At 46.0% G+C, this 11380-nt stretch overlaps 1 protein-coding gene across 1 annotated transcript in view; it reads left to right on the plus strand.

The window, feature by feature from the left end:
- Positions 1-8331, plus strand: part of IL5RA (interleukin 5 receptor subunit alpha) — a 59693-nt gene extending 51362 nt beyond the window's left edge. Inside the window, exons 8-10 of the mRNA XM_029597528.1 lie at positions 5596-5689; positions 6907-6985; positions 7067-8331. Coding sequence (XP_029453388.1) covers positions 5596-5689; positions 6907-6985; positions 7067-7138 — 245 coding nt within the window. The 3' untranslated portion in view covers positions 7139-8331. The remainder of the gene's footprint in view (positions 1-5595; positions 5690-6906; positions 6986-7066) is intronic.
- The last annotated feature ends 3049 nt before the right edge of the window (positions 8332-11380 follow it).

Here is an 11380-nt window from a genome sequence, read left to right on the forward strand (position 1 = left end):
GCCAGCAGATGGAGACAGAGAAAATTTCACTGACACTGTATATAACCCAGTGTGCCATCTGCAGTCCCTCAGTATTTCTCTGTCTCCAGAAGATGGTAGATGGTGCAAAACCTGCAGTTCTGCAGGAGTCTGTTTTGGATTTATGAGCCTTCCTCCCAGGGAGTTTTTGGGTCCTAGTGGGTCCTTCCCTGTCTGGTCGAGGCGGACGAGCTGGGGGTTGGTGACCCTTTTGTACACTCATTTCTTTCATCCGAGGGGGGTAAATCTGGTGGTCCAGAACACTCCCCTTCACGAAGCTGCTGAGGCAGCTACAGGTTCAGGGCGGCTGTTTTTAATTTGGCTGATTTTCTTTTGTTCTGCTAGCATCTCTGTGTTCCATTCTAAAGAGTAGGTATTGTAAGTCTGGCTCTTTTCTGATCTGCCATGCGGCCTGTGCTCCTGGAACCTAAACCTCTGCACCAAAGGAAAGTATTGGAATGGTTTCTATGTATCTTTAATTGTTCTCAGAGAGTAAAAAAAAAAAAAAAGAGAGAACAAGGAACTAGATAGAGGAATCTGTGCAGCAGCGAGGTTCTCGGGGAGCTCAGTGATGCAGTTTTTCAGCAGCTTCTCTGCCTGCGGAGGAGACCGGGTGTTGGCTCAGTGGGGCTGAGGGACTGTTCCCCTGCTTGCCATTGAGGTGCTGATGGTGTCGCGGGTTCGGAGAGGAACAGCGTGTGCATGCAGCAAAAGTGTTTGGGGATCTACTTCAAACATGACTGCACCGGTAGCACAAGCCTCATGGGTGACGGGGTCTAGCACTGAGGCTGTCCCCGTCAGCGTGGAAATGGTGGCCATTTTTTATTCCCTAGCAGTGTCAGCGGGAGAGGCAGGGGAATCCCCTCCTCAACTATCGCCGGCAGTTCCCTGTCCCACAGAGGGGCAAAGAGGCACTTGCATTGAGGAGTTGTCTCTGGTTCTGGTAGAGGTCTTCTGCTGGATTTAATTTGCTTATGCTCAAAGCATGTTTAGTAAGATGCTGGCTCTTGGCCCCAGTCTCCATGGATTCTTGGCCAGTCAAGAGGCCTGAGCTGTTGAGAAGCTCTTCAGGCCAAAGATTTTCGGTGCTGGATGTTAAACGGATCCAGGCCTAAATGCGCTGAAGGTGCAGGCAGACTTTACTTAGCCATGTGGTAGGCCACTGCAGCGGTTGTTTTCTTGCGTGCATAGGCGTGTGCGCGCATTCTCACCGCATGGAGGTTGCATGTTCTGGGACCTGTGTGCATAAGGCCATGGCCTAGATTTAAGCGTGTATGACTGCGACCTAGACTTGAGTGCATATTTGCGCAGGTACTTGTGTGCTTAAGACTGCAACCTAAACTTGAGTTTGTATTTTTGCAACTACTTGTGTGCATACGACCATGGCCTATTCGAGCGTGTATTTGCGCATGTACTTATGCACATACGACCGCAACCTAGTCTTGAGTGCGCATTTGCATGTGTCCCGGAGGGTTGTGCGTGTATGCCCAGGTGGCATTGGTGTGTGCACAGGAGGCCGCCTAGAGCCAAAGTTCAGGAGAGCTAGGCGCCAGGGTCGAGCAGGTCCAAGCAACTTGCTATCTGTGAGGCTATCATCTGATAGCAATTCTTTCCTTACTCTCTCTCTGTTTGTATAAGTAGTCAAAGCGATTTGACTACTACAGCTTTTGCCCATGTTGGGACATCCCCTCAGCCTATGGTGTCTCTGGAGGGGGAAGCAAGGCAATGGTCAGTTCTCCTTGTTCCCGAGGGTAGAAGTTTCCTTGAGAAAGGTTGGAAAGAGCAAGGTTGGACCTATGGACTCTGGTATAGATCCATCCTCCTCCTCCTAGGTGGAATGTTTCCAGGGCCTGCAGACCTTTCTGCGGGGGTGCCCAGTGAAGGCAAAGCAACCTACTATGTAGAGATCATGTGCTTGGGCCTCCCATTTATCAGTCACAGCGGGCAAATGCCACAGGGAGGCTGTCCCTGGTAATGTTCAAGGGTGTGTGGATCATGAGACATCGGAGGATTCCGATGGGGAATTGGCTTTCTCACTTCTAGAAGAGAGAGAAATTGCATATGATTGAGAGGTACTTTGGACTCTGCTCAGATTTTTCTTTTTTTCAAAGAGATGTCTTGCTGAGTTTGTTGGCTCAGACCCTGAACACGCTTGCTGTGGCCCGAGTCTTTTGGCTCAGACCCTGAATATGCTTAGTCTGGCCGGAGGTCAATTTTAATTTCTTTTTACCCCTATATCCAATTCAAGAGATATTGGATTTAAAGAAGGTAAATGCAGCTCTCAAGGTTCCCCGTTTTCCACATGGAAAATCTGAGGTCCAACTCTGAGGTCCGTCATAGCGGTGGTACCCAAGGCAGAGTTCTTGGCACCTCTTACCTTGATAGAGGCATATCTGCACATAGCCATCAGACCGGAGCACCAGAGATTCCTGAGGTTTATAGTCCTAAGGGAACATTTTCGGTTTCAAGCCCTTCCCTTCAGCTGGCGATGGCTCTACGTACCTTCACTAAGGTGAGGGTACTGGGGGCAGCTGCAGTGCATAAGGAGGGTGTGTTGGTGTATCCGTATCTGGAAGACTGGCTTATTCATGCGAAATCAAATGACCTCTGTCGACAATCAATACAAAAGTTACCGATGCGCTTGAAGTCTCTAGGATAGGTGGTGAATCTATCAATGAGCCATTTAATCCTTTTACAAACTTTGGAGTATCTGGGAGCTCAGTTCAACACGCTGGTGGAGAGTGTTTCTCACAGAGAGAGATTGCTGAAATTGCAGAGTCAGATTAGGCTTCTGCTAGAGCTTTTGGTGCTTAGGGTCTGGGACTATTTACAGGACTGGGTTCTTTGGCATCAACATTGGAATTAATGCATTGGGCGTTCACATATATGTGGCCTTTGCAGGGGGCTTGTCTCCCACTGGAATCTGTTAAGAGGGGGAAGCCAGGGACAGTCTTTCGTGGTGCTTGTTTACACCAATGTCGAATGTGGTGTGGAATTGGAGATTCTGAATTGGGTAATAGTCACCACCAATGCAAACCTGTCTGGATGGAGGGCGATGTGACAAGATCAGTTGGTGCAGGGCCAGTGGTCAAAATAGGAGGCTTCATGGCCTGACAATCAGTTAGAGATGAAAGTGGTGCATTTCGTGTTGCTTGCCTGTCTCCCAAGGTTACACGGCCTTCCAGTGTGGACCTATCAGACGACGGTCTACTACATCAACCGTCAAGGCGGAACCAAGAATCAGGCAGCGGCTCAAGATGCCCAGAAGTTGATTTTCAGGGCAGAACAGCACTTGGAGCAGCTGGCAGTGTTTCACATCGCTGGAGTGAACTACGAACAGGCAGATTTTATCAGTCAGAGAAAGTTAGACTCTGGGGAATGGGAGTTGTCAGAGGCAACAAAGTGTCTCATTCACGGAAGATGAGGATATCCCGACCAAAGAGAACACCAAGGCATCATGGTTTTATAGCCACTGAACAAAACACGGTACAAAGGAATTGGAGCTCTGGTGCTCCCGTGGACTTCAGGGATTTTTCTTTGTCTTCCCTCCCGTGGCCTCTGGTGGACAAGGGATTATGACAGATAGAGAAACATCCAGGTAACGTGATCCTGGTAACTCCAAAGTGGTCACATCAACCAAGCTTTCCAGATCTGATCAACATGGCCATAGACATACCCCTGAGGTTCGGACATCAGTCAACTGTTTTCCACCAGGGCCCAATATTTTTGGGTCGGGCATCTCACTTCTGTCTCGTGGCTTTGCTTCTGAGAGGAGACAACTGAGATGGAGGGGATATTCCGAAGCGGTTATTTACATATTCTACATCCTTGACGTAAGTGTGAATTTGGAGAATCTTCTGGTCCTTGTCTGCTGTTGACAGAGTGCAGCCTCAGTCTGTTTAGGCTACGGTGTCACATATTTTGGCTTTTCTACAGAAAGGTTCTGGTCAAGAGACTGGCCTTTAACTCTCTGAGTAGAGACATTGGGTTGTTTCCGGGGAAAGGTGCAAGGGTATCCTCTGTCCGCACATCTGGATTTTCTATGGTTTCTGCAGGGAGCTAAGAACTTGTGTCTTTAGGTGCGGAACATTTGTCCGTCTTGGAATCTGAATCTAGTCCTTAGAGGATTGTGTGAGGCTATGTTTGAACCACTAAAGAGAGCTACTGTTAAAGTCTTGACTCTTAAAGTGGTTTTCTTGGTTGCTGTTTGTTCAGCCAGGAGAATTTCGGAGCTCCAGGTGCTGTCGTATTGAGATCCCTTCCTACAGATGCCTGATTCAGGGGTATCTTTATGAAAGGTGCCTTCTTTTCTGCCTGATGTAGTCTCGGCATTCCATCTTAGTTAGACAGTAGAGCTTCCAGCTTTTATGGATTTGGATTCCTCTCTTCTTCATGCAGGGGAGCTTAGGCTCTTAGATTGGAGGCATGCATTATTGAGGTATCTAAAGGTCAGTTATGATTTCCATAGATTGCGTCTCCTCTTTGTAGATCATATCACCTGTTTGTACTGTGGTGTGGTCCAGAGAAGGGAAATAAGTTGTCTAAGGCTACAACTGTGCAGTTGCTGAAGAAAGCAATCGAGTCGACTTACATTTCTAAAGGGTGCCCGCTGCCGGGGTGGGGGTGGGGGGTTTAGGAGTGCACTTGACATGTTCTCAGGCGACTTCCTGCGCTGAGTCACAATAGATGTCTCCGCATAAAATTTCATCGGTGGCTACTGGGAAGTCATTACCCACTTTTGCTAGGCATTATCATTTGGATGTCAGGGCTCTGGCTTCCATGTGCTTTAGTGAGTGTTCTATGAGCAGAACTCTCCTACCTGAGTTAAGGGGAGCTTAGGTACATCCCAGGAGTCTGGACTGATCTGGGTATGTACAGGGAAAAGAAAATTGGTTCTTACCTGCTAATTTTCGTTCTTGTAGTACCACAGATCAGTCCAGAGACCCGCCCATTTACTGGGGAGAGAGTTTAACCGCTCATACTGTTGCTTTGTATATAGTGTGGAGTTGTTGGAGGTTTTCAATGCTGATAGCTTATGTTAAATTTGGGAAACACGTTTTCCGTTGTCTTTGGGCAACATCACCTTATTCCGGCTCGTTGGAGTGGAGCGAGTTTGCTTTAAAGCTTGCTTAGAAATTTATGGTTTTTGCTGTCATCTTGGTTTGGGTACAGGTCAATACTGAGGGACTGCAGGTGGCACACTGGGTTATGTACTGTGTCAGTGAAACTTTCTCTGTCTCCATCTGCTGGCAGGGAGGCATAGCTCAGGAGTCTGGACTGATCTGTGGTACTACAGGAACAAAAATTAGCAGGTAAGAACCAATTTTCCTTTACAGATACAGGCAAGGTTGCAAAATGACTTTACTTTTATAATGTAAAATAAAATATGGAAATATTTTGTCAGGGTGTTTCAGAATTTTCAAATTTCTGACACAGAATCTATGCCTGAGTGCCCTAGACCTGCTTCTTGTTGTCTGACCTTCCAGAGGTATGGGAAAGGAGTGACCGCCAACAGTGCCTGGGGCAGAAAAATCCTAAATCCATAAGCTGCTTTCATGCCTTTTGTTTCTTCTGTAGAGGAACCACAGTTGTCATCTGTGGTGTTGCGGCTTTCATTGTTCCATGGAGCACTAGCTGTCGTCATTCTCCTATGTGCTGTGTTATGTATGAGGCAAGTACTAAATATGTTTATTTGCATTGCACTGGGCAACGTTGTCTCCAGTGCTTATTTGTGAACTCCATATTCAGTAAGCCAGTGAGCAGACAAGTGATCCAGCTAAATTTAGTTGGATAACTTGTGAGGGATATTTGGTGGGACAATTTTCCTGCTGAATATACTTAGATAAAGTTATCCAGGTATATTCTGATGTAATTCTGCTATAATTCAATCCGCCCCATTGAGTATAGTGCTCGCTGAGCCCCCCCCTTACCAAAGCCCCCCAAAAATAATTAAAATAGGTTGTAAGACATAGCCCAAGGAGCCTCCCCCTCCCCAAGGGCTCTGGGCTCCTTCCTGTCCCCCACCCACCCCAAACCTCACACATTCGCTCCACCACCCAAACCTTCAAGGCAGCCATGAATGCAGTACATTTGTATCACACCTGGTGGTGTCTGGCAGCAGTGCTGGATGCTGCTGAGAGAGGTACGGATGCACTCCACTCCTACTGGCCTTGGGAGTTTGGGGAGGGGGGGTTTCTGGCAGAGTGGGGTTAAGAGGGGGCATGAAGCGGGGGTGGAAATTGCAATATGGGGGGGGGGAGGATGATTCCCTTGGCTTGCAACTTAATTTTTTATGGAAGTTTGGGGGAGGGTGGGGCTGTCATGCTGTAGGTCTCAGTATCATTTTTTATTATTTTGTGGGTGGGGGATTGGGCCTGCTGGCCTGGAAATTTTTTTTTTGGGCTGTTCTTTTCTGGCTGTATGTAGCTGGTTAAGGTTAAAGGATTGTGGGTACAGGTACCCACATAACCTTAGGACTGGCACTGAGGAAGTCCTAAACTTAGCCAGTACAAAGACCGATTGCGGCAAGAGGAGCATAGAAGTAGGATCATTCCACCTCCAACTAGTGAACAGTGCTGGGGGTGGGCTGATGATGAAAGCACTCTTTGGGAGGACTCTGCAACAGCCAGTAAAAGAGGAAAGAAGAGGCAAGTCATTGTAAAAGATAACTTTTCCCCAGAATGCGTTGCCCTTTCAGCTACCGAGATATTTTCCACTAAAATCAGTTCCCAGAAAAAAGGACTCCTTTCCATCCTCAAGTACCTCTCCTTTCCTAGAGAGAAGCACAACAAGAGGAAAAAATACAAAAAGGAAAAAGGTGTGCTGAGAGAGAGAGAGAAAGAGGGGAGGACCTACTCTAGTTAACACGCCATGTTCTCACTCTTCCAGGTTTCAGCTCTGTGGAAGACTCTTCCCACAAGTTCCAGCTCCAAGAAACCCATTTAAAGATCTCTTGACAGATAATGAGGTGAGGATAATCTATATTTTTGTTATAACATTTTTTGGTAGCAGAAAGACAAGCCATAAACATCTGAGCTTTTCTCCCTAGGAGCCAAAGGAAGGAGAGCTGGAAGTGATAAGTTATGTTGAAGTTCTGGATTCCGATGTCAGAGCTGAGTGAACAGAATGAGGACTCGGGGGGGGTGGGGGAGGGTGTTTGACCGAGTGATGGCTTGGACACTTCCCACATTTTTCTGACATCTCATGTGGCATCCTGGTCTTGCGCTCGCTGCGTTGAATTCCTGACTCTGCTCTTCGGACATCTCTTTCCCAGAAATTTCTGGGGGGGGGGGGGGGGGGGTGGCTTTTTTTAAAAATTGGATTCTTGGTTGCATCTGTTGGAGGTGACTCTCTGTGTCCATACATGTCTCGTAGCAATGAAATCCCAGCCACGTGGTCAGGGCACGTCTCCCATAGGCAGATCTGACCACGTGTTCTGTAGCCACATCTCTTTTAAGGTGGCTTTTTGGCCAGATTTTCTGTGGTGAATTCTCAATCACATGTTCTCAAGCCATGTTGCTGTGACAAAGCGTTCCGGATCTGTTCTTATTATGCTTATTTCTCTTTTTTTTTTTAATTTGTTTTACGGAAAAAAAAACCAGATTAAAATACATACAATTGATATCGGCAAAATACCAAATGTTAGGCATTGGGACTATAAGATGGTAACTTTAAAACAAGTGCAGGGGCAGCCATACACGTGCATATGGGTGCGTGAGGGAACGTACACTGGAATTTTAAATCATGTGCACATTTACACATGTAAGATTTAATAACCACCTAGCATGCGTATGTGTGCTCCTAATTTTAAGCTGTTACTCGAGCAAGCTTATTTCTCATGTCTTCTTTAAGAAATTGTCAGATTTAATGCACGCAGCTAATTGGATTTTAAAACATACTCACATGAAGGAGATAGCCAATTTTCCCAATTGGTCCACCAGTTTGCCCAGTCTATCTCAAGGTCACCTAGACTCTTCTGGTTCTTCATCCTGCACTCCCTCCAGCTGACCCAAACCCCTCACCCTGGCGTGTGAGGTCTAAACAGTGGTTTCTGCAGACTTACACCTCCTTAGGAGCAGCAGTAAATACATGCAGCTGACAGGCTCCCGCATGCTGCGGTGGCTGGTTTTAAAATGCAAAGTTATACGTGTAACTTGGCCCCACCCCAGAACACCCATGCCCCGCCCCCAACTCAACCCCTTTTTTAAACTCGCATGTGCCTATATGTGTGCCAAATTTCTGGCTTTTAAAATGTATTGCTTGTGCAAAACCCAGCTACTCGCATTTTTTTAGCTTTTTAGTGCAAGTAAAATTGACTCCTAAATGATAGCGTGCATGCTATAGTGTTTATCCTATATTCAGGATAGCACTAAGGTTCTCATGTGTATGCTAAACCAATGTCAGAGCATATTAGTGGGTATATGCTAAAATTAGCATGTACCTGCATGTAAATGAGGGAATGTTGTATGCAAATTAGGCTTTGGCAGCTGCACAGTAAATATTGTGGAATGATTTCTTCCATGTACTAGTTCCATGGAACCACTAAAGCCTAACACTTAACACATGTTAAATGTTAGGCTTCTCTGTGTTTCTTTGGTCATACTACGTGTTCAGTAGCTGGAATCTGGCATTTACTGTATGTCTGTGTTGCCATTTTCAGTTTGTTGCAGCTTTATGATGCTCTTCTCTTGATTGATATTACTAGCTGATGATCAGCCAGGGATTTCCAACATGTCAGCAGCAGTACTTGCAAAATTCCCAGGGAAGGTGCATGGGTACTGTGCCTTGGGAAACAGACATGGCCAGACTGGTTCATGACAACTCATATCATCCCAGAGAAGTTTCTGAATTCAGGTCAAAGAACAAGGAAGGAAGTCATAGTTCTGTATTAGTGTGTGTGTGTGTGTGTAGATAGAAATGAAGTCCATTGTTAATATATTTCCCATTCTTCACTTCTCCAGCCATCTTCTCTGCTGCCATGTACACTGCTTTTGAACTTCAGAATTTTCTTGGTCTCATCTGCTTGTCACCACTCTTCCTAAAAGCATCCATCTTAACCACCATTGCCACAATTTCACTTCTCCTCTTCCTCTTAGGTAGGGGTATCAATCTCAGTCCTTGCCCTTCAAAAGAGCTCCCACCCAATCAGCGCAAATCAACTTGTAACCCCCTCCAACTTTATCCTTATTGCCCTCTTTCCTCCATCTCTGCCTTTCTCATGTTTTCTCTGGAATGCCTGCTGTTTCGAACAAACCACAACCTCTTTATCTCTCATTCTCTATGAGGTTCATATTCAGTAGGCCATTTAGTAGACAAGTTATCTGGCTAAAGTTAGCCGGATAACCTGTCCTGTAGATTCAGTGGCATAAAAGTCCTGCCAAATATACTTTCCTAAAGTTATCTAGCTAAATGTAGCCGAATAACTTGTAAACCTAACCGACTATATTTTAATATATCTGGTCTTGTGTGGCTGGATAACTTGCTACACACAGCTTACGTTTCCAGCACCGCTCTGACAGAAGCTGAGTAAGCTACACACAACTTTCACTTCCAGTGCATCTCTGTCAGAAGCTGAGTAAGCTACACACAACTTACGCTTCCAGTGCATCTGTGACAGAAGCTGAATAAGCTACACACAACTTACGCTTCCAGTGCATCTCTGACAGAAGCTGAGTAAGCTACACACAACTTACGCTTCCAGTGCATCTCTGACAGAAGCTGAGTAAGCTACACACAGCTTACGCTTCCAGTGCATCTCTGACAGAAGCTGAGTAAGCTACACACAGCTTACGCTTCCAGTGCATCTCTGACAGAAGCTGAATAAGCTACACACAGCTTACGCTTCCAGTGCGTCTCTGACAGAAGCTGAATAAGCTACACACAGTTTATGCTTCCAGTGCAGCACTGACAGAAATTGAGTAAGCTGTGGGTAGCTTACGTTTCCAGCACTTGTGTTTTGGAACAGAGCTGGAAGATCTGGGAGCAGTGTAAGACGTTACCTCGCTCCCAGCAGGGGCTTTTCTGCTTCAGATAGGATGGGGGACGGGAATATCGCTGACAGAGGTGGGTGGGCAGAGCGTTGGGAGGGAATGTGACAGGATGCCATTTCAAAATTTAAGCAACATAGAGAAAGGGGGAGGAGGGGTGGGGTTGATCTGCAACCTGTCCCAACTAATTCTACTTTTTTGGGGGAGTTTAGGAGTGTTGGCACTGCTCGGTCCTTCAGAGCCATTTTGAACATATTGAAGTTGGGGTGGGAATTGGGCCGTTGGCCCACAGATTACTTTTTAACAAATTTTAACAGCGCTATGCAGCTACACAAGGCCAGATAGCTTTAGATCTGCTCTGAAACGGGTCTAAAGTTATCTGGCTAACTTAGCTGGTTACAACTGAAAATCAGCTAAGTTAGCCAGATAAGTTAGTCACACCCCAGTAATGCCTTTTTTTTTGTATGGCTATAATTTAGCTAGCTAAGTGGACAAATATTTAAAAAGTTGCCATTTAATTTGTAAGTTATCATTCTAAATGGCTTTGAATATTGACCTGTATTGGACTGAGATCTGGTTTTCCTAGGGGACTTTGCTCTGTCACTGAGGTTCTTTTCTCCCACACACCTTACTTGGGATGGTAGTGGTGTCAGACTACTGCTCTCCCCTTGCTTGCAAATCTCCTCCTCTTTCTTCTCAATCAGTTTTCTTCCTTTGAGCCCCAAGTCGTTCACCTGTTCATCTCTGCCTTTCTGGGTAGCTATTATTTATTGCCTCCCTTATAAATGCACCATCTGTTTTCCTTCACCCATCTTCCTCTTCCTTTATCCTTAGAGACTTTAATGTCCACACAGATGACCCCCTCTGATCCTTATGGCTGAAAGGTCTGTGCCTTAACCTTTTCATTTAACCTCTAACAATGGTCTATTGGCTCCACTCACCAGCTTGGCCACTGTCTTGACCTAGTCCTTTCTTTTAATTGCTCTCTCTCAGCCTTCACCACCACTGTTCTTACCTCTTCTGGTCATCATGGTATATCTTTCATATTTATCCTCCTCGTCAGTATCATCCAGTCATTTTCAACACCGCTTGGAACCTCCAGGCTGCTGATACTTGCATCCTCTTCATTACCGTTCCATCTCTTTTCCTGCTCAATCTTATCAGAATCCGTTGATGCAGTTCCTCCCTACAATATTATACTCTATTCTGCTTTGGACTCTTTTTCCCCCACCCTTCCATCATACTGTAAGACATACAAAACCCCCAACTTTGGCTCACTTCCACAGTTCACGTCCTGTTTTCCTGCTCCCGCTCAGCAGAGCGCATCTGGCTCAAATCCTGTTCCATGCTAACTTCATACTTTTCAGATTCACGCC

This window comes from Rhinatrema bivittatum, chromosome 4 (assembly GCF_901001135.1).
Source record: "Rhinatrema bivittatum chromosome 4, aRhiBiv1.1, whole genome shotgun sequence".
Taxonomy (NCBI): Eukaryota; Metazoa; Chordata; class Amphibia; order Gymnophiona; family Rhinatrematidae; genus Rhinatrema; species Rhinatrema bivittatum.